This window comes from Lepidochelys olivacea, assembly GCF_965140295.1.
Source record: "Lepidochelys olivacea isolate rLepOli2 genome assembly, chromosome: 1".
NCBI lineage: Eukaryota > Metazoa > Chordata > Testudines > Cheloniidae > Lepidochelys > Lepidochelys olivacea.
The window spans coordinates 17654673-17679042 of record NC_140411.1 but is presented as its reverse complement, the minus strand read 5'-3'; the positions used below and the strand labels follow the sequence as shown (position 1 = coordinate 17679042).

Below are 24370 nucleotides of genomic sequence, written 5' to 3'. Positions count from 1 at the left end.
TGTGTTTTTTGCGAGGAATGGGGTGGGAGGGGTATTAATTAAGTGCATTTTAAAGGGGATGTTTTCCTTGAACCCATTTAAAGTCTTGTCTACATATGGGATTTTTGCACTATTGTAACAACACTGATGCAAACTCCCAGTATAGATGCACTGTACTGAGGTATGGTAGAGCTACCTTCACTGACTTATCCTGGGTTTAGGAGATTCTGGTTGCCAAGAACAATGAACAGATCTGCTGAGGCTGCCTTTCATCCCACTCCATTGTGCACTCTGATTTGTTAGACAGTTTTCTGCCAGATAAACTCTCCTCTCCATATTCTACTCCTGGGGGAACTCTGCGCCACTGCACATGCACAGAATTCATGTTCCCTGCAGAAAAATGGCTTCTGATGGGGAAGCAAAGGGAAGCTGCAAGAACAGTCATGCAACAGCGCAGGCAGGTCAGTTTGGCTGCCTGGAGCAGTTGGTAGAGACCCATCTGTTCTTCTGAAGTCAACCTGAGAACCTGCTTCAATCACAACTATTCCCCTCTTAAACTTCTGGTTAGAATTTATGACACTTATAATTATTTCAGACACAGTATTGAGGAGAATTTTTCTTTGAACTGGTTCTGCCCTCTCTGGATGACTTGTTTATTGTGGAATACCAGAAACTACCAGGTGGCATAATCACTGCTACAATGTACATAACATGCATTAGTTATAGCTGCTCTTTGTAGAGCATTCTTATTTCAGTAAAATTAATGGTCTTCTAACAATATTATAAACAATTACAAGAAGCTTTGATTATTTTAAAATTATTGATGCGTCTTTTATAGCCTGTTCAGATAAAAATGCTGGCACAGTTGGAAAATAGTAAAGACCATTTACTGGTAAAGAACATAGGCAAGTATCTGGAAATTGGGAACACTTGTAAATCAGATTTTATATGCATCTTAGGCTGGTAAGCAAATTGGCTAATATGCTTTTGAAACTGAAAATTACTTGATAAGTCATGGAGAACTGGAAAGGCACAGAAGACTGGAGAAAAGGAGATAGGGTACCAGACTTCAAAAAAGGGAAGAAAGATTCTGGCAAGTAATTTCGTCTTCTGTTCCTATGATGCTTTGTAACCTTCAACTATTTGTCTTTGTTCACCTCCAATCATTGTGTTTTCACAATGAAATTTACCTGCTGCTGACAACAGGTGCGGCTGAATCAGTGCTGAACACTGTTTAACTGCAAGTGTAGCCACTTCCCTCCTTTCTATTCTATTTTCCACTGGGACTGCAACATGAATGTTAAATCTGTCCTCAATCAGCCTTTTTTTTAAATACAATCCTGGGTGGGGGGGCATATTTTAGATTTATTTTTAAGTCATCCTGTTAAACTTTTTCTGTTTTTCTTTTTTCTGTGAAAATTAATTTTCACAACACTCCACCTGTATGCAAGCTTGTTATGCCTGTTTTAGAGATGGAGAAATTGAGGCACCATGAGGTTAGGTGAATTGCCTTACATCAGTGAGTCAGTGACACAGTTGCAGATAGAAATTAGGAGTCCTGATACTGTGGCTGTCAGCTACTGGCCAACAGGAAAAAGGCAATGGCCATGATCATTAAAGACAATGAATGGAGCTACACCCATTGATACTAACTGAGAATGTAGTCTCTAAATGTTATCACATTGTAGTTGAAAACTCTTACCTTTTCAGCTACAGAACAGGAACAGCATGGGCAGAAGCTGTGTAATTGAACAGCTATCTAATGATGATTGCAGAGAAGTGAGTTTGTTAGAATAAGAAACACACCTAGTATTCATTTCTAACTAAATCCATCAGAGCTGGGGAAGAGGAGTTACCAACATGGACCTTACTCATACCCTTCCACCATTCTTGCTCCCTCCCACTTTTTAACTGTGACCACGAGTAGGAAAGTGGGTACAATTGTCCTTTAACCCCTGAAATGAGAATTAACTAGTGTTAAATATCATGAAATTCAATGTGAAACCACTGCAATCCATAGGGTATGGAAGTTTTTCCCTCCTCAAACACAGCAATGCAAGGTCTGGAAAACCACTGATCTGTACTTCTATTTGCACCTGAGGGATACTGATGTGCAGGTGTAAAACAGAGTTGCTGGCATGTGGGTTCACTCTCCAAATTGCACAATATGGTTAAGATGCTGGGACATTGGTAAAGTAAAAACTGCCTGTGCTGATATGTCTTGTGTGATGGCTGAAAAGGACCACTTCTGCTATGAACCCAGGGGATGTTGTTTTAACTGGCATATGTTCTGTTTCAAACAATCTCCTATGGTGCTAAATGGAAAAAAATTTACATTTTGTACCAGGTTTTTATAATGTAATTAAAATAAAAGTAAAATTAAAATTACAGAAGCATGCTTTAAAGGGAGAGCAAGCTAATGTGGGATTATACCCTGGGAAGCTATGTCACAGAAGGTGAGTTTGCACCCTCCAGCCCCCCACCCCCTTTGTACATTGAGCCTAGTAGTAGTAGTAGTGGTTTAACTTATTACAACTACTGTAGTCTTGGGGAATGTGTTGCTAGGTAGCAAACTTAAAAAAGCACAGGAAGCTTGGAATATAATACAAATAAAACACATGCTAATATAAAAGTGAGAAACAAAAGCAGTGGAATGTAGTAAATTCAATGTAATGTATATAAAGAAAAAGGTTTGCTCTGTAACTTTATCTGGTATGCCCTGTAACCACCCTCTATCCTGGAGCCTAATCAACTCAAGTGTTTGATTTTATGCTAATAAATAAACCTCAGTGATCAGTTTGGAGTCAAACTGAGTTCTTGAGAACCGAGTGGATAAGATCTTAGAAGCCTTCCCAACACTGGCACATGGCAAGCTAGGCTTTTTGTTTTTAAGTTACTGAATACAGAAATACAGCAGTGAATATTTTGTGTGCTGGGGTCCTATTGTATGAAAGTTTGGGCAATTAAGTTAGTAGTCATGTCATCTCATAGTGAGTTCTGAATACGTGTATCTAAAATGCAAGGAAAAATATACAAGCAAAGATTTTATTGAGAACAAAACACGAGATTTAAAACAAGTTATCTGAAGAAAGCATTAACAAACAATATAGAATTTATCTCCAGAACACTTGTAAAAATAAGAGATTAAGAAAAATATCTGTTCAGTAAGGCTTAGTTCATTCAGTACCAAGTACTTTTGTAGTGAAAAACAATCTGATCTGGTCCTACAGCAAAATGAGGTCTGCAGTGTAATCAAGGCCAGGAATTTCTATTTCAATGTTTAAAGAGCAGATTTTATTCATCCATAGCTTTATATTTCTGAAATATTGATGAAATATTTTTTTGCTTTGTGGGCAATTTGATGCATCATCCCTTAAGTAATCTTGGTGTTAACAGATTTGTTTTGTTTATATAAGACTGTACTGAGTAGCAATTTCACTTTACCAAAGGACAGATTTAAAATCTCACAAAAAAAATAACTAGCAAGAATCAAATCTGTAAACAGACCAATATTATTAGGTCAACACTGATAATTTGAGAAACTCTAATCTTGAGTTTAGGCTACAGCTCAGAGTTCAGTTTTGCAGGTCTCACTATTTTTTTGTTTAAGATTTTAAATGAATTAGAGGTGAATCATCTTTGTCAGTCATCTTAAAGATTCTGGAAATCCCTAACAGCAACGTGTCAAAAATAATTTCAAATGTCTCTCTGGCTGTTCCTAAATGTATTATATTGTGTGCTGGGAGAAAGATCAGGGGTTTGCAACATTTGCAGACCTGGACTAATGTAGACTAAGTATGTTGATGAGGTGACATTTGTTTTTCAGTTTTATGTCTTACTAACACAGCACTACTTGGATTGGCTCTGAAGTAAACCCACTCATCTTAAGTCGAGAGGAAACTTAGCTGAGATAAGGCTAACAGCCAAGAGACTAGAAGGCCATTTGTAACATCTTACATATGCACAGCTATTTAAAACAAAAAAGGCAAAATGTGCTTATCTGTGGCAGTACCACTTGCTCTAAAAATTAATCAGAGCAGCTACAGGCAAAATACCTAATGGTATCCATAAAATATTCACCTTATAGCTTTTTAAAGTCTGGGTGGGGTTACTGTTTTATACCAGAATCTAATAGTGCAAAATCTCCTGACTGCTTTGAGAGTCCCATACTTCAGTATCTCAATTACATATAAAACTTGTTAACTTTATCCCCTTTCAAACCTGCTAAACATAAATGGAGAAATACAACCAGCCCCTCTACATATAATTTTAAACAATTATGTTTTTGCAGATGAGCGGGGAACAAAGTGTTTTCTATGTTAATGATATTCTAAAAGCATAGAGAGAAAAATGCCATATGACAATGCATACAGTACTGTGGAATGCTCACATCCTGTGGGTGGTCTTCATCACAAGCACAGGTGTACTCTGACCAGTTTGGCCTGGTGTGCAGCAGGAGTCCTTTTTCGGAGGCAGCAGAGCTGCTCTGCTGGTTATTTTTTGTACGGCAGAGTACTGTTCCATGTAAAAGAAAAATACTAAAGCCTAAATATGCCCACTGAGAGCTTTTAAAGAGACATAACAGAGTCACAAATGATTCAAGCTCTCTGAATAGTCATCAGTCTGACTAGTATTAATAAATTCTTCCATCAGACTCCTCATGCTCATAATACTGATTAGTCTTAGGCAAAGTTAACAATAGAAAATGAGCTCCTGTCAATCAGGACCAAGAATTAATTACTTAGTACTCAGAAGAAGAGAGGACAAAAATAATTGAAGTATGGGCCTGATTCTGCAACTTTTACTATCATGCAGGACTGGCCCCTAATGAGCCAATACATGATAGCGAGGTGGCAGGAGGCAGATTCGTCACAAGAGGAAAAGATGGGTTAGTACTTATCAGTAACTCATCTTTATCAAGTGTCACCTCTGTATGTTCACACTTGTAGGAAGTGGTGCCTCTGGTGTCATGCTTTGGGATTTTTCTAGCAAATAGCATCCTTTGGGGCCACATGCCCCACCCTGCCCCCTTGCAGAAGCTACATATGCCACAAGTGGAATATGCAAAGATCATTTGAAGAATGAAATTTTCAGAACCCATCCCCTCTCTTGTGGGTATTATATATGGATAAGAGCCTGATGTAATTAAACCAGTAGTGGCAGATACACAAAAGCAATCTGAAGTAGTTAGGTATCTCTACAATTGACATTTTATATAGGTTTGGAAGAAAGGTCAATGAATGGCATTTTGGATTAAATTTAAAGTGACAAGTTCATTTTGCAATAGTGTTTTTCTTCATATACATGGCTTAACTGAGAAATATGTGATAAACAGTTTCATTCTTGTTCTCACCAATTTGTTATGTAATTAAGTTCTACTGTAAAGTTCTAACACTGTATTTCAAAACATAAAATCATCTGGAAAGCCTGTAAGGAAATCAGCGTTCTCAACGCCTGGTATCCTGGTGTCTTCCCTCTATGTACTGTGTTGCTGCAATTCAGTTCTGTTTTTAAGAGTCTCTTTTTAACATATGTAGTTCTAGAGTTCACCATTTAAAAATATCTCAGAATATCAAAGGAAGGATTTCACCCCACACAATGGCCACAAGTACTGTACCTGACGGGACAAAATACAAAAAGGCAGTTAAGTAAGTACATTTGAGGAACATACAGTCCTGGTTCTATGTACAGTAAAAGCATTTTTAAAATGTTTGAGAGTCTAAAGAACGGTGGAGACTGGAGAAAAAAAGCAAAGAATCATAGCAAACATGGTTTTCTGCAAAGAGAAATCTTGCAGAACCTGTAGAAGATCGCAGCATTAATTAATTCTTCTGTGTCAGATTTCTTACCATAATAATAGATTATTCAAAAGACAGAAATTGTGTGGAAAAATCTACTTTTAAAAGCCAAACAGAGCATATACAGTTTAACTGACTTGAAAATACAATAATAATCCAAAAAATTTGAAGTTATGTGCCAACTGATCCAAGTAACAAGGCTTAGGAGCATTCAGCACACTGACTTAGTTTACTCTGCCTCCACACCCCATTTCCAGTTTTCCATACTTTGACTTGCCAGCTTCTTTTCAAAGCTAGTGATGTCACATTAAATCCATGGGGGAGGTGATGACTGACAAGTAGAAGTAGAATAAGTTAACAGGGTTTTTTAAAACGAGGTACTGTCTTGTGCAGTTTTGCTAAATTGCTTTTTTAATATCCTCATTTTGTACCTAAAAATGACATCTTACTACTACAGGCCAGTTCTAACCTCCAGTGGGGTTCCATGACAGCTGTATCACCACCAAAGTAGACCACATTTAGATTTCATGGAGTGGAAGCTGCCAAGTCAGGACTTTAATAAGGAGGAGGAAAAGGTACATTTTCACATTAACAACATACTGGATGTTCTCCTTTTCTTGTGATTTTGAGCAATTAGCCCAAAATTTAAGAAAAATCCATCTTTCTTAGTTTTTGTGTGTTGTAATTAAGCAGTACAAAATCTAACTGGATGGATACCAGCTGACCAATTTCTGTCCATTTTCAAATTCTCTCAGGCTATTTTTCACTTTCACAGCTCACCCTCCCTTTTAGGATCTGCCAGAGCCCAGCACATGCGGCTGATATTTTTCTAGAACCTGTACAGTCCTACAGTATGTTCCACATCTCAAACAACCAGAATTTTATAACCGAGGCACCAGGGCCAACTGAAAGACAGCTATATCAGATTGGAATATCATTCTGGCAGAGCCAAAGTAGATAAGGTATGTCAATTTAAAACTGATCAGTTAAAATGGATCCGCTTGTATTGCACACCAATTTGGAATTTTGCTGTTGTTCCTTTCAAAGCACCCTGTGAGCATACAGACTTTGACTATGTGACCACTAACTTACAAATTTAAAGATCACATAGTCAATCTCACTTTTTCTTATCAGAATAATAATAATAATAATTCCAACACCTATGTTAATATGGCAGTAAGGCTGAGATGTAAATCTCACAGTCAGGCAAGTCAAACTTATGTTCCCTACAGCAAACCTTACTAAATCATATGTATGTCTGCAGTATTGTAGCAGTGCTGGGCCCAGGATATTAGAGAGACAAAATGTGTCAGATAATATCTTTTATTGGACCAACTTCTGTTGGTAAAAGAGGCAGGCTTTCAAGTTGACACAGAGTTCATGCTTGTCTCTTGAACCAACTTCTGTTGGTGAAGGAGACAAGCTTTCAAGTTGACACAGAGCTCATATTTGTCTCCTCCACCAACAGAAGTTGGTTCAATGAAAGATACAATCTCATCCACCTAAGTCATATGTACTACTACTATATGGCATGAGATTAAACTCTCTATATATATGCAAGGACAAATTATGATTCATCTGGGAACCATAACCTTGAATGTCCTGACTTGATTCAAGTTCTAACCTTAACATTGCATTAATGTAGCTTTTTGGATTCAATTTGAAATGAAAAACTAGTAGATTGTGAAAATAAAGGATTGTGATTTCTTTCCCTAAATCACATGTTGTTACAATGTTTTTTTAAGTGCAAAAAAGCATAAAGGCACTTACCTAATGAAGGTGCCATCCAATACACTACTGAATAATCCCAGAATTTGTCATGGAAACAACTTGCATGTAATGAAAAGGCCAGTGCTGGGTTAAATATTGCTCCAGTGAGGTTTCCTCCTGCAATAAATTTTAAACAAAATTAAACTAAACCATCTCTCTTGACTTGTATTTCTTTGAGCGGAAATATTTGGTATGGGGCCACAAATGTTAATCCATGATACTATATTAAATGTATGTTTTGTTACACTGGTAATAAACAGCACTAGCAGAACTGATTTTAAATACAGTTTAATTCTGATTTGGTTTGTCTGGTCAGGTGAACTGGACAGAACTATTTTTAAAACTATTTAAAAAACATGCTCTAACACAGGCTATAACTCAGCTCCCTTTCTGACAACATCTGAGTTTCCAGTGCATAGTGATAAGCCCTATCTCTGTGACTGTCCTTGATTGATACTATATAGTATCAGTTCTTCTACGAGTGCCCCCTGCATAGTCAGTCTCTCGGGTGCAGCTAGACCTGGTGCAGCTAGGACAGCGAAACCTTCTGTAGTAGTGCCTGTTAGAAGTGCCTTGTCCCTCCCCTCCCATCCCCAGATCCTGTGCCAGCAGTTAGGGAGGTGTGGCTACAGGAGGATCATTGGCGCCATTGCCACCTCAGTTCCTTCCAACTGCCACAACATTAGGACACCTTAGAGCTGTCTGTCTCCATAATTAGTACAATTGTCTACAAATAAATAAATTAAATTAAATGTTAGTTGCAGTACTGTAATAGTATAGTTATACTTAAATTAAAAAAATTAAATTAAACATTAAAACAACATAATTAACTTACTGATCATGACAGAGGTCAAAGTGAAGAAGCATGGTTTCAAAAAATGTGTATTGTTTCTGGCAGTCTTTCCTTCCTTCCTTCCTGTCTAGCAGATCATTATCCTTTGATAGCGTAAATGAGTGGCTGCCACTGAGAGAACCTTGGAAAACACTGTTAGTGGTCGTGTCCCAGAGTGAATCTGAGAAATGGTCTATGAGCCGGTATGATCGAGATGTGAAAATAGGCATCCTGGAGGTCGAGAGCCAAAAACCAGTCTCCCTGTTCCAGTGCTGGAATAATAATCAATAAGATGACCATCTCGAATTTTTGAGCCTTGACAAACTTGTTGAGAGCTCTGAGGTCTAGTATGGGTCTCTAACCTCCCTTCCTTTTGGGTATGAGGAAATAACGAGAGTAGAACCCTTGCCGCATAGATGTTGAGGAACTAGTTCTATAGCTCCGAACTGGAGGAGACAATCTCTCTCTTGTCATAGCAAATTCTCATGAGAAGGATCCCTGAAGGGGAAGGGTGTTGTGGTATGGGTAGGGAGGTAAAATGAATGGAGTATCTGGTTCGAACAATCTCTAGGACCTATCAAGTTTGTCAAGGCTCAAAAAGTCAATATGGTCACCTTATCGATGATCATTCCAACGTTGGAACAGGAAGACTGGATGTCAAAAAGCTCATGGTGGGTGTCCTTAACTTCCTCCAGTGGTATCAGGAAGGTGTCGGCCACCCTCTTCACCAGCTCCTGGAAGAGATCAAAGTCGTCTGCCAAAAATGGTGGGGGAGGCATGATGGCTTTATCTGGAGAAGAGGAGGATATGATCCTTGGTGTCACTTCCTCTTCAGTATTGGCTTCTTGTTCCTCTATGTTTTGAGGCAGTTCCAAATCCTTGGATGCTGTGGCTAAGAAGGTGTGCCTGGAGGATTCTCAGGCAAAGCTTGAAGCTTGAGGGGGTCCCAATATGGCCATTGGGGTGGCACAGTGCCTGGTGGTGATGCCCATGAGTGGCTGTACCAAGAGGTTGGTGATGGGGCCATTTGTGGGAATTGGGCTCACTGTCTGAACCCTCGCTAGAGAGCAGAGAGACATGGCATAGCAGTGGGAATACTTCCCATGCTTGGTAGAGGCTCAGTGCAGAGGTCTCCGTAACAAGGTGTGGGGACTCTGGTGCGTCCAGCATGCAGAGGTCTCTGGAATGGCGAGATTCTGCCAGAACTAATCGTCCTGGCATCAATGGTGATGCTGGGGGGGGGAAGGAGACCTTGTCCACACTGGTCGTTCTGGTGCCAGGCAAGCTGTTGCTGGCAGTTCAGAAGTGGACTTGCATACAAGGAGCATCTTTTTAGAGTGCTTACTCTTGTCCTTTGGTACCCATGACCTGGTGCCCATGCCCATCTGGTCTATGGGCCTGTCAGCAGTACCAGTTGCCATCGGTCTTCATGAGGCATGGATGCCAGACTGAGATGGTCTCAATCCTGAAGATACTGAGCAAGATGGTGATCACTTACAGGTATTTTTGGGCTCACTGAGGGGATTTTCTGCTCTCTTCTTAGATGATTAGTGAGAAGGGTCCAGAGCCTGTTTCTTCAACCCACATCCCTAAGATGTAGAAGGCAGTGGGGAAGATGCATGACTACCTGGCAGGTGAGGCCAGAGAGCTGCCTCCATGAAAATGATCTTCTGGTGGAGCTCTCTGTCTTTGCGCGATCTTGGCTGGAGTTGTTGGCAAAGACCACACTTCTGTTGTATGTGGCCTTCCTAGAGGCAGTGAATGCAGTGACAGTGCTTATCTGTAATTGGGATTGCCTCTTTACAGGGGCATAAGAACATAAGAATGGCCATACTGGGTCAGAACAAAGGTCCATCTAGCCCAGTGTCCTGTCTTCTGACAGTGGCCAATGCCAGGTGCCCCAGAGGGAATGAGCAGAACAGGTAATCATCAAGTTATCCATCCCCTGTTACCCATTCCCAGCTTCTGGCAAACAGAGGCTAGGGATACCATCATTGCCCATCCTGGTTCCTGGCTAATAGCCATTGATGGACCTATCTTCCATGAATTTATCTAGTTCTTTTTTGAACCCTGTTATATTCTTGGTGCAGCACTTCTTGAAGCCTGGTGAACCGGGCATACCCTGTTGGGGGAAAGGGTCCAGAGCAGGTAAAAAGGGAGGAAAGAAAATAAAGTCTTTTTTTTTTTTTAAGGGTAAATAAGAAAGGGGAAAACTAAAACTATAAGTAGGAGACTAATTAACTATAGGTATGTAAAATAAGAAACAATAGTCTTAACAGACTGCTAATGGCTCTGTTTCTAGCCTGGGGCGATTGAGAAGAAACTGAGGTGGGTTAGCCCGTGCATGCTGGCTAACCTGGTGGAGCAGCACGAGGAGAGACAGCACAGGCCTAAAGGACACTCCTACCAAAGTTCTCCAATCAGTAGTGCAGGGACACAAGCACATCTACAGTGGAACACTGTGATATTCTGTACCCCAAAGCAACACCCTGGCACCCCCATATTTACCATGGCGATATGATTCTGATACATTTTATATGAAGTATGTCATGTAAGGTGTTAAAGGAAAAGTTATGGTTTGCTGAATAGGATTATCCTATTTGTATCTGTTATACCAATAAAATAAAAACCAGCAGGATCTTATTAAAGGGAAAAAGGCAAAATACCGCATTTATTGTGAATACAGAAAGAATCACAGTAAGCAGCTAGTTATAGCTATAACATTCCATTCAATCTCATATTTATTCACACATTCATTCACACACACACACACAGGTTCTGCAAGGTTATCATCATAGTTACCAGCCTTAGAGTTGCTCACGCCAAGCCACTGGCCAGGTGGCCTGGACATGAGGAGGGAGCAGGGCCTTGTCAGATGCTCATCTGATGCTCCTGGAAATTGGTTTGCAGAATCAGACCCCAAAGTTCTCACTTTCTAGAGTCTATTTTTATAGGACTTTCTTCCTATGCTAGTCTATGGGAATTCCCTCATCATGCTGTTGCTGAATCAATCAGCAGATAGCACATTCCTGACAGCTCTGCGCTGCTAGATATTATCTTGTTCTTTGGTTCTCCCATTCTTGAATCTGTTGGGTGGATTCCAGTCTGCCCTCTGGGGGTCCTCTGGTTATTTCCACTTGACGCCTTCTTCAGCCGATGGACACTGGATTCTTAGGTTGGCACCTCCCTGATCATTCAGTTATTATCCACACCAAGCATTCATCCACATACATCCTCTATCTCTATTTTAATCACAATTGTTAATACAAGAAAAGGGCGGGGAGTCTCTGGGTGCTGTTTCTGTTATTACAGAGTATTGCTTTGAGTCTCTCCCTGTGTGAATTGCTTTGAGAACAGACTCTGTCTTAGAATGTACTAACGCAATTAGCAGCTTGCAAGTTTCACAAATAGAGGGAAAGAAACAGTACCAAAAACCAAGAGACCTCTTAATTAGTAATACCCTGGAATTTAAACTATGGGGAAGCAAACTCATTTGTGATTTTAATACAGAACTTCTTTAATATGATCCAACATATGCATGTCTCATTTTTGTATCTAAAGTTATGAATACTATGTGCCAATATTTCAAATGTGTTTGCTCCTGGGTAACACCCACAAGGTAGTTTACATCCAGTTAAACCAGCTCATTGTGGATGAACCATTCAAGGTAATGGCCCATTAAGAAACACAATAGGCCATGAAAGAAGGGTATCCCCACCTGATGGGCTTTCCTGTGAACATTCTAGCCAAAATAAGGATAATGGCCCCTGCTATGACTCATTGAAGTATGCATGGATCTAGACTGTTCTCAGTGGTAGCTGATGACAGAACAAGGAGGAATGGTCTCAAGTTGCAGTGGGGGAGGTTTAGGTTGGATATTAGGAAAAACTTTTTCACTTGGAGGGTGGTGAAACACTAGAATGCGTTACCTAGGGAGGTGGTAGAATCTCCTTCCTTAGATATTTTTAAGGTCAGGCTTGACAAAGCCCTGGCTGGGATGATTTAGTTGGGGATTGGTCCTTCTTTGAGCAGGGGGTTGGACTAGATGACCTCCTGAGGTCCCTTCCAACCCTGATATTCTATGATTCAAGGGCATGTAACTAGATCATGTGATACTGGACTCCACCTTGTGCCTGTGCTTTTCCCACAAACTGTGCTGGGGAGTGGCGACTTTGCTTGGAACAATGAAGTTCCCTCCACATGGAAGAAGCTATAAAATGGGGAAGTGATATCACTTGGCCTCATTCCCCGCACAACTCAACATCTGCGAACACCTTAGGAACAAAGACTGAACAGGGGAAGGTGGTCCCAGGCGGGAAAGAGGGAATCCCAGCCTGTGTATGGAAGATTGCTGAACTGTTTGTACTATCAGAGTGAGACACTGCTTGATTCAAATCCTGTCTAGTTTATAGAACAGACTGCAGTTTGGTTTTGTTTCTTAGGTAATTACTTATAATCATTTAAAAACTATCTTTCTGTAGTTAATAACTCTGTTATATATTTTTTACCTATAACAGGGTGTTGTTTGAAGTGAAAGGGAAATTTGCTCAGGAACAGGGGCTGGTGCTTTATCCTCCCCACATTGAGGGAGGGAGGGGCAGACTGGGTAATAACTTACACTGGTCAAGCTTCTGACCAGGGAAAGACAGTACAGCTCTGGGGTCCTAGGCTGGAGAGCTGGGGGAAACTGGCTGGAGCCTCTCTATTGTTAGTTCATGAGTGGCTAGGAGAAGCATTCATGTAACTGTAGCTGGGTGTGCCCCTGCTTATGTACGGCTGTATAAGTGCAAGACCTAGAGAGGACTGCAGCTTGTCACAGCCCCACAGTATGAGAGGGGGCCCAGACTGGAATGCCAGAGGACTCAGCAGTACCCCAGTTCCAGGCTGCAACCCAGGGAAGTCTGTCACAAGCACTTATAGGGACACTACTCAAAGAAGAATCAATGTATTAGCTTACCCTTATTTTTTCCAAAACCTAATATAGGTAAGGAAGATGCTAGATTACATTCCTTTTGATAAAAAAAGAATACTCTCATATTACCTGGATAGAACTAAAGACTTCAGATCTTCTCCCAAGGTGTTTATCTCCTTATACCAGTTCTTCAAAGGGTAGGCCATTTCAGCTCAGTCATTATCTAAATGGGTCAGACTCTGTATTGAGGAGTGTTATAGGACAGCTTTACTTTCCTCTCCAGGTCCTGTTAGAGCTCATAGTACTAGAGCAGTGTTTCCCAAACTTGGGACGTTGCTTGTTCAGGGAAAGCCCCTGGCGGGCCGGGCTGGTTTATTTACCTGCCACGTCTGCAGGTTTGGCCGATCGCGGCTCCCGCTGGCCATGGTTTGCTGTGCCCGGTCAATGGGGGCTGCGGGAACAAGCGGCGTTCCAAGTTTCGGAAAACACTGTACTAGAGGAATGGCTATATCGACAACATTTTTCAAGCACATTCCCATTGTTGAAATTTGCAGGACTGCTACGTGGAGAACAATCCATGCTTTTACAAGTCACTATGCACTAGATCTAGAATCTAGGACCAATGCTCATTTTGGCAGGTCAGTATTTCAATCATTGTTCAATTAGGACTCTGTCCCTCCTTTACTGAGGTACAGTAAGTCCTCACTTAACGTCTTCCCAGTTAACGTTGTTACACTGCTGATCAATTAGAGAACATGCATGTTTAAAGTTGTGCAGTGCTCCCTTATAACTTTGTTTGGCAGCCACCTGTTTTGTCCACTGCTTGCAGAAAGAGCAGCCAATTGGAGCTAGCTGATGGGGGCTTGGAACCAGGGTGGACTGGCAGCCCCCCATCAGCTCCCCGTTCCCTGTGCGGCAGGCTATCTATTGCCAGGAAGTTCAGCTGTCCCTCCCCTGACTGCCGTGTGCTGCTCCTGCCCTCTGCCTTGGAGCTGCTCCAGGGAACCTCCTGCTTGCTGTGCAAGAGCTGGCGGGAGAAGAGGGGTGTTAATGTCAGGTTGTCCCCCTCCCCCAGCTCCTTTACCCCATCTCCACAGAGCGGGGAGATGCGGGAGGGGGGACATGACAGGGCTCAGGATGGAGGGAGCTTGCTGGCAGCAGCTGCTGTCTCAACTTGCTGATCTACTTAAAAAGGCAGTGTACTAGAGTGGGGTCAGTGTACTTAAAGGGGCAATGAACGTCTCTCTCTCTCTCTCTCTCTCACACACACACACACGGTGTGTGTCTCCTTGCCTAAGGAGGTTGTGAGGGCTAGGACTGTAACAGGGTTTAAAAGAGAACTGGATAAATTCATGTAGCTTAAGTCCATTAATGGCTATTAGCCAGGATGGGTAAGGAATGGTGTCCCTAGCCTCTGTTTGTCAGAGGGTGGAGATGGATGGCAGGAGAGAGATCTCTAGATCATTACTTAGGTTAGGTTCACTCCCTCTGGGGCATCTGGCATTGGCCACTGTCAGTAGACAGGATACTGGGCTGGATGGACCTTTGGTCTGACCCAGTATGGCCTCTTATGTTATGTTCTCTGTCTCTCTCTCACAGACACACACACTGTGTGTCTCCTCCCTCCATTCCTGCTGCCTTGTAGATTGAAGCTACATTAACAACATGTTAACCCTTGAGGGCTCAGCTGAGGGCTAGTTCATCATTTAGCAGTAAGGCGTTCCCTGGGAAATATCCCCCCCTCTTCCACCCTCTGACTTCACCATCTCAAGCTTCACAATCATCATTGCTGTGTACAGTATTAAATTATTTGTTTAAAACTTATACTGTGTGTGTGTATATATATATATATATATAAATAAGTCTTTTGTCTGGTGAAAAAAATTTCCCTGGAACCTAACCCCACCCTATTTACATTAATTCTTATGGGGAAATTGGATTTGCTTAACATCATTTTGCATAAAATAGCATTTTTCAGGAACATAACTACAACGTTAAGCAAGGAGTTACTCTACTGCTTTCCAAACTTTCCCAAGGCTGGAAATATGCAAAGCGCATTCTAAGAAGAAACGTAGGTTGGTTATTTGTAACTGGAGTTCTCTGATATACACTCTGCATATTCACACTCCCTGCCCTCCTTCCCTGCTTCTGTGGAGTCCTAATTGTATCATTACTTGGTATTCTGCTTTAGCATTTATTCTCCAGTGCGCACTCTTGGTCAGGAGGAGAAAGGAGAGGACCAAAATGCTTCTAACAGGCTCTGCTACTGGAAGGTTTCATCACTGTAGCTGCACCACATCAGCACATCCCAGGAGTGTGAATATGCAGAGTGCCTACTGAAGAACTTCAGTTACAAATAACCTCCATTTCTAATGGCTGTTCAATGGAGGAAATTTATTAAAAGACTAATTTTATTCTATTTGTTGTTCCATTTCCTTAATGATTCATTATTGAACCTTTTGCCTTAATAAGTCGGTGTTACTTTACAAAAGTTAATAAACATAACTGCATACATAACTTACAGTGAGGTAAATTTAAAAAACCAAAAACCAAAAAAACCAAAAAACCTACTACTGCTGTTACTACCCAACCCCCAAACAATAAACCAGAAACCAAAGCATATAAATGTACTTTGCATCTTTCCCTGTAAACTACCCAAAAAACCTTGGCCAAATGCCCAAAGGGAGCAAATTCCAAAGGTTACAGACTATAGATTGAGAGATTCTGACCTCTGTACCTTGGGAATTCAGTGTAATAACCCATCAATTTAAGCTTCCATGAAATCTGAAACACAATGCCCAGACTGCACGTGACACGCCACACACCAAATGATAACAGAACATGAAAACAGTGATCACAATTTTAATATTAGACTAACAATTACTTTTTTATGTAATTTTTAACATTCATAGAATCACAGAATTATAGGGCTCAAAGGGACTTTGAGAAGTCATCAAGTCCAGCCTGCTGCACAGTGGCAGGATCAAATAAACCTAGACCATCCCTGACAGGTGTTTGCCTCATTTGTTTTTAAAAGCTTCAATGATGGGGGCTCCACAACGTCCCTTGGAAGCCTATTCCAGAGCTTAACTACTCTTATAGTTAGAAAGCTTTTCCTAATAGCTAACCTAAATCTCCCTTGCTGCAAATTAAGCCCATTACTTCTTGTCCTACTTCCAGTGGACATGGAGAATAATTGATCGCCATCCCATTTATAAAAGCCCTTAATATTTTGGAAGACTTATCAGGTCACCCCTCAGTCTTCTTTTCTCAAGACTAAACATGTCCAGTTTTTTTAACCTTTCCTCATAGGTCAGGTTTTCTAACCCTTTTATCATTTTTGTTGCTCACCTCTGGACTCTTTCCAGTTTGTCCACAGCCTTCCTAAATTGTGGTGCCCAGAATTGGACACTGGACAGGGATGGTGTCCCTAGTCTCGGTTTGCCAGAAGCGGAGAATGGGCGACAGGGGATGAATCATTTGATGATTACCTGTTCTGTTCATTCCCTCTGCGGCACCTGGCATTGGCCACTGTCAGAAGATAGGATACTGAACTAGACTGGCCTTTGGTCTAACCCAGTATGGCCATTCTTATGTTATGTTCTTATGAAGAACTCAACAATTTTAGGGGCAGGAGTTATTGTGCAGGAACACAGCTCTCATTCCTCCACTAAAAGCTAAGAGAAATTATTCTTGGGGGAGCACTGCTCCCCCAAACCTCCCCCCTTCCTTTGAAGTGGGGACTCACAAACCAAAGGAACATGAAGTGGTAGCAGCACTAGGAGAAAGTGCCTTGCAGCCCTTAATGGGAAGAGGCAGGGGAAATAAATATATAGATTTAACATAAACTTTCTCTTTAAATGTCTTGATTTTCTAAATTGTATGGAACTGCATCGTATATTACAAAATTTTCTGGGAAAGTACCCCAGCTGCCACTTCTTATCTGTTTTTACATTAAAACAGATTGTCCATCATGGTCAGAATGGAAGCGTGGAAAAGCAGAGATGTGCAGCTGGGTAGAGGCGCACACATACTTTTACACTTTCGGTTTGCTGACCAAAGGTCTGCTTTTGGACATTTTTCCCGTCATCCTTATTCTCTTTTCCTTGCAGTGACTCATCACAACAAGGTGATGCAGCACTACATTACTTCACAATGTCCAGACCTGTGATGGTATCCACCAAAACTGGTGAACTCTCCAATTTACCTTGAACTATTTTAACTACTGTTTAGGGGGTAAATTATAGTTTGACCTTCTTTTGGCTGTTGATCTAATTAATGAAGAGACTCACCTGAAACAGTAAAGAAACAAAGAATGATTCTCACCCTAAAAGTTTGCTTCAATTTTTTCTTTGCTCTTTCCCTCCCACATTCTCAGTCCAGGGATTTTTAACCCTCCCCGCCTCTCTCCTATGTTCTCCTGTCTCCTCCATCCTTTGTTGCTTCTTTCCCCTTGTGATTTCTTTTGTCCCCTCCTCTTAACAACGTTGTAGCTGCTAGAACAACTTAATGTTCATAAAACAGAGGAGTAGGAGATTTTCTGACTCCTGTTCTCCTGCTATTTCCGAAGAGCATCAAGTAGCCAAATTTGGTGAATGAGGGATCAGCTCCTCTTCAACCCAGATAATAACGTAGTAGATAATGGAGTATTAGAAACTGAAGCAGTAGTCCTCCGTAGCTAATTTTGCATAGGAAACGGAGAACTTCTATAATCTCTCGTTATACAGATAATGATTAACACAACATTTTAAAAGGTTATTTTACATACAGTATAAATTTTAGATTAAAAAGTCTTCAAGGCAGTATCACCGTATTTCTGTTTGTTCTCCAAGGTACCTCACATGCTTTTGGACAGTTTTAAATATTGAGATATTTATTCTAAACCAAAAATGTAATTTGAACCTTAATAAAACACTACTTTAAAAAAAAATCTACAAGCGATAAAAATTAAAGTTACACTTTAAAAACAAAAACAGAAAGGAACACCAGAAAACATAGAAATGCAAAGTTAAGGTACCTTAATCAACCTTGAACTTTTCCCTCATAGATTATCATAGAATCATAGAATATCAGGGTTGGAAGGGACCCCTGAAGGTCATCTAGTCCAACCCCCTGCTCGAAGCAGGACCAATTCCCAGTTAAATCATCCCAGCCAGGGCTTTGTCAAGCCTGACCTTAAAAACCTCTAAGGAAGGAGATTCTACCACCTCCCTAGGTAACGCATTCCAGTGTTTCACCACCCTCTTAGTGAAAAAGTTTTTCCTAATATCCAATCTAAACCTCCCCCACTGCAACTTGAGACCATTACTCCTCGTTCTGTCATCTGCTACCATTGAGAACAGTCTAGAGCCATCCTCTTTGGAACCCCCTTTCAGGTAGTTGAAAGCAGCTATCAAATCCCCCCTCATTCTTCTCTTCTGCAGGCTAAACAATCCCAGCTCCCTCAGCCTCTCCTCATAACTCATGTGTTCCAGTCCCCTAATCATTTTTGTTGCCCTTTGCTGGACTCTCTCCAATTTATCCACATCCTTCTTGAAGTGTGGGGCCCAAAACTGGAAACAGTACTCCAGATGAGGCCTCACCAATGTCGAATAGAGGGGAACGATCACGTCCCTTGATCTGCTCGCTATGCCCCTACTTATACATCCCAAAATGCCATTGGCCTTCTTGGCAACAAGGGCACACTGCTGACTCATATCCAGCTTCTTGTCCACTGTCACCCCTAGGTCCTTTTCCGCAGAACTGCTGCCTAGCCATTCGGTCCCTAGTCTGTAGCTGTGCATTGGGTTCTTCCGTCCTAAGTGCAGGACCCTGCACTTATCCTTATTGAACCTCATCAGATTTCTTTTGGCCCAATCCTCCAATTTGTCTAGGTCCTTCTGTATCCTATCCCTCCCCTCCAGCGTATCTACCACTCATATTTGTATCCCGCTGGGCTCCCTGCATTCAAGGATGATACATGTGTGTAGGTATCACAGCCAGTTCACATTTTGAGCTACTGGTCTCATAAGGATAATGCATCAAAATATTCTTTATTAATTTGACAAGTGTAGTTTTAATACTATATAACACTTCATAGTACAACAGTAAATATTTTGTAGTATATTTTTTAAAATAATGGTAATATTGCACATCACTTAATAAGCTCTTTGCACTTGAATTTTGATGGTCAGGGAGACTGGGAGTTACTGTGAAAATTATGGGCTGTGAAAGGTACAGAAGGTGTATTTCCATTTTTACACTATGCTTTTTAAATATAAGTGCCTTCCTTCAAACAGAAAATATTTAAAGACCTAAATTACATGGGACCAATTACTCATGTGTTTTTTGGTACTTCCATAAATACTATATGAAGAGTAACAAGGCAGAAAAGGTTAGTTTTTATAAAAGCTGTTTGTACTTTCAAAAAGTGAAAGAATATGACATTGAGGGCTTCCAAATTTATTCTCTCTCAATCACTCCCTATAAAAGTCATTCAGTTTACAAATAACAATGATGATTTTTCTAACTTTCTTGCACATCATCAGCAGTTAATTTGACCCATCTGATATGTATATTAGTGGTAGTTAAAATAAATTGAGGTGTAACACCACTCTTTTGGGTCAGGTTTACTGGTAATTATATATAAGGAAATAACCCAGCTAGACTTTAGGATCCTAGTGAAAAATGTTGGTGACAGCAGTTTATGCTTAAATGCCCAGGTGAAAAAAATTGCCTTATAACTTCATAAACCCTGTTTATCTTTGGTATTGTCCCCAAGTATGCTGCTAGGTACTTTACGGCATGCAAGTCTCTGTCCAGAACAGAAAAAAATAGAGGAAAAAATCGTTTTAAAAAATGTACACAAAACAAATTTGTTATGGAGCAAATAATAAACATGTTTGTTTTTTTTAAAAAAACAATCGCTTTTTAGAATATAGTCACACCTACACTTGCAGCACAAAGCTCTTTAACGTTTACTAGGTCATAAAACATTCACCTTAGGCTGAAGCCTGACATATAAGAAATGTACTCTGATATATCTGGGTCATTCATTACTGAACCACATGTCAGTTTGAAAAGCACACCCACAATTTGGCTTTTAAAAACAAACCATCTAACTTGGTTCAAATTCACAGATTTAGTATACTTTTTATAACACAAGTAAAATAATGTAAAATTTTAAAAATGGCAAATTACTACTCCATATTATGGTCTAATCCAGGGGTTCTCAACCTTTTTCTTTCTGAGGCTCCCCCAACATAACTACAAAAACTTCACAGCCCACCTGTGCCACAACAACTGTTTTTCTGCATATAAAAGCCAGGGCCAACATTGGGGGCAGAAATTAGGGCAATTGCCCGGGGGCCCCCCGCCACAGGGGACCCCACAAAGCTTAATTGCTCAGACTTCAACATCAGCCTTGAGCAGTGGGGCTTGCAGCCCCAGGCTTCAGTTCCATACCAGTGGGGATTCATCTTTCTTCCCTGGGCCCCAGCAAGTCTAATGCCGGTCCCTCTTGGCAGATCCCTTGAAACCTGCTTGGGCTGCCCAGTGGGCCCCAGACTTCTGGTTGATAACCACTGGTCTAATCTATTTGGTATTTGTTGGAGAAAAAAACTGAATGCTTGAAGTACATAACAATGAAAATGGCCCAGTTTAATAATTTATAAATATTAATCTGCAGCATTGTGAATTAGGATCTCAAAGCCTAAACAAGCTTTTGGACTCATCCCTCATGATTTTTATATTTGAGGATTATCTCATTCACCTATACATGATTTTCAGTAATATCTGAAAAGAACATTAAGGTTGCAAAGTCAAGCATTCAAGCTAAGAAATACCATAATTAAGTTTGCCTGGGCAACCACAATTCAGCCTCTTTTCATGTATGCATTATAACAGTCTTGCCCAATATAGGAAGACTGAGGCAGAAAGAGAACTCAGCTCTCCAGAGTCCCAGTCCAATTGCCTTAACAGCAGGAGACCATTCTTTCTCTTCTTGCAACCCACTGCTTCATTCAGTATCCATCCTGTGCACTAAATGAGGCAGGGATCCAGTAAAACAAATAGCAGGTAATCATGTAATTAACAACTATATCATAATGTTACATAAAGAAGGATGAATTACGACTGCTCAGGCAACCTTAGTTCTAGAATTTCCTAACTTTTGAGTGGTTGATTTTGTAACCTTAATGTTCTTTTAATGTAGTTTTTTTATACGTAATATTCCAGTGTTTTTAAAAAACAAATTAAAAAAATACAAACATTCCCTCATGTTGAGCCATTCTGATCTCCTGCATAGATCATCAGCAGGGCTGGAACCCAAGAGCATTAGATCCACAGTTAGGGTGACCAGATGTCCCGATTTTATAGGGACAGTCCTGATTTTGGGGACTTTTTCTTATATAGGCTCCTATTACCCCCCACCCCGTCCTGATTTTTCACATTTGCTGTCTAGTCACCCTATCCACAGTGCAGAAGTCTACCATTTGAGTTAACTAACAGCAGTAACAGGCCACTATCCTCTACGAGGACCAGCCACTAAGGGAATAACATGAACATACTTTGGCTTACACATATATTTGCTAGACAGCAGAGGAATGTTAGTAATCTTGTGTTATATTTTATGCTGTCAGAATACTATAATCTAGTGTATACCCCTCTTCTAAGACTTTTGCTGAAAAATTCAGATAAGACACTTAAAATCTGTTAGGAATCATCACCACGTTGCATTTGTCCTCAAAATTTCACTTCAGAATGTAGTTCAAAATTGCTAAACTTTTTTCTGCAAATCTTTATGGACTTGCTCCATTCTTCCTGGTCTTGTTTAGATTAGAGTTGCTGGTTGTGCTGTAACCTGAATTAATTGATTGCCAATTAACACTACCGTGTATACACTTGAGACACATTTTTTCCTGGTCATCGTTAGAGTCCTGCACGGATACAAAATTTGTATCCACAGCCAATCCACGATCTTCAAACATAGTCCACGGATATCTGCCGATTTGCAGGGGTCTAGTCATGGTTTACCTGAAGTCTCAATGTAATATACCTAATTAAATCACACTGGTGTAAACCGTGCTTTACGTGTGAGTAGTATAACTATGTTAAGGATTTGCCCATTGATGTTACTCAGTAGTTCTCAATCAGGGGTCCGGGCCCCTGTGGGGAGCCATGAGCAGGTTTCAGGGGGTCGGCCAAGCAGGGTCGGCATTATACTTGCTGGAGCCCAGGGCGGAAAGTTCAAGCCCTGCTGTGTGGGGCAGAAGCCCGAGGCCCCAAGCCCCACCACCTGGCCCGGCACTGAAGCCGAAGCCTGTGCAACTTAGCTTTGTGGCATGGGGCCCTGGTAGGCAATTGCCCTGCTTGCTACCCCCTAACGCAGGCCCTGGCTTTTAATCTACTGGATATGCAGAAAAAGAGTTGTGGCACAGGTGGGCATGAAGTTTTTATAGCATGTTGGGGGTGGCTCAGAAAGAAAAAGGTTGAGAACCTCTGATGTACCTGATGTATTATGATGTAGTTAAACTGATGCAAATGTATTGACACAAGTTGTATGAAAGATGTCATGTAATATAAAGTTGTATTATGAAATGATTTTTCTGTTTGTTTCAGTAAAATATTTAAAAGAACCATCTGGAGAAATTCTTTATACTTAGTTTTACCCATTATAAAACTGTTATAGATTGCAAATTCTTTAGAACAGAGATTTCACTTCACTTCATTCTCAGGCCCCAATCCTGGAATGGGATCTATGCAGGTAGACCTTTACATCTATACAGAGTCCAAATGAAGTATCCCTATCCTGTTCAGCTTACTGGATCAAGGCCTTTGTTCAGTGTTTTTTGTAAGCTGTAAAGCACAACAGCACTACATAAACAATTTTGCATGCACACATTTTTTAACACATCACATAATTCATAAATATCTATAACTTGAGACCACCATTGACAAAAAAAAAAAAAAAGGGAACTAACCTCCATACACCAGCATAGTAATGAGAAGAGCAATTAGGTGGACTCTGAGCCTGGGTTTAACTGACTCAAATTGCAGTATGGTCAGCTGGAACACGGTGGAGAAGAGCAGCTCTATGCAAAAAGCCTGGGTCTCAGTGGTTTGGATGGGATTACAGCAGCCCTCGGACAGTGCCTCAGAGTGCACGTTGATGATCCCCATGGACCAGATGCAGTGCATGTAAATTCTCGCCAGCACTGCACCAGCGAACTGGGCTCCAATCTTCAGCCCGCCTTGCTTGACTGAGATCCCACCATCCAAGATTTGATGCAGAGTGCCACAGGGGTTGCATGTGCTGCCAGTCAGTGTCAATCCATGCAGGACAGTAAAAATGTAGGTGAGGGTGAGGGCAACATGTGGCTTAGGCTGCACATTGGCCAGCAGCCGGAGCTCATTGGTGCAGGCACAGATTTGGAAAGTGGCAAACACCTCCAGGAGAAACATGCGAGGGCGTCGGGTGTACATATGACCTTGGGTTAGCTTCCGGCACCCTCCTACCAACATCATGGTGCCAGCCATCAGCAGGAGCGAGATCCAGGTCTCATCCAGAACCATAGTGAGGCCCAGGCTGACAGAGGCCAGGACTTCTCCCAGCACAGGGGCAATTATACTCAGGTCCTGGGCTCACCCCTCTCCAGCCCTGCTTCCCCTGCTGCCGGTGAGGGGGGGACTCTGCTTCTCCACAGCCTGTCAGGCGAGTGTCTCAGCTCTTCCCCTCTCCTGCCAAGCTCCCCCCACAGCCTGTCGGGGTGTGTGTGTGTGTGTGTGTGTGTGTGACTCAGCTCCCCCCTCTCCTGCCAAGCTCCCCCCACAGCCTGTCGGGGTGTGTGTGTGTGTGTGTGAGACTCAGCTCCCCCCTCTCCTGCCAAGCTCCCCCCACAGCCTGTCGGGGTGTGTGTGTGTGTGTGTGACTCAGCTCCCCCCTCTCCTGCCAAGCTCCCCCCACAGCCTGTCGGGGGGTGTGTGTGTGTGTGTGTGACTCAGCTCCCCCCTCTCCTGCCAAGCTCCCCCCACAGCCTGTCGGGGTGTGTGTGTGTGTGTGTGAGACTCAGCTCCCCCCTCTCCTGCCAAGCTCCCCCCACA

At 41.6% G+C, this 24370-nt stretch overlaps 1 protein-coding gene across 1 annotated transcript; it reads right to left on the bottom strand.

Moving 5' to 3' along the window:
* Positions 1 to 19: 19 nt before the first annotated feature.
* AQP11 (aquaporin 11) lies at positions 20 to 24136 on the bottom strand. Its single transcript, XM_084649154.1, has 3 exons — positions 23251 to 24136; positions 7548 to 7664; positions 20 to 5596 (listed from the first exon to the last, which is right to left on the bottom strand). Exons 1-3 carry the CDS (start codon positions 23840 to 23842, stop codon positions 5544 to 5546), a joined length of 762 nt encoding a protein of 253 aa, XP_084505280.1. The 5' UTR covers positions 23843 to 24136; the 3' UTR covers positions 20 to 5543.
* Positions 24137 to 24370: the final 234 nt, after the last annotated feature.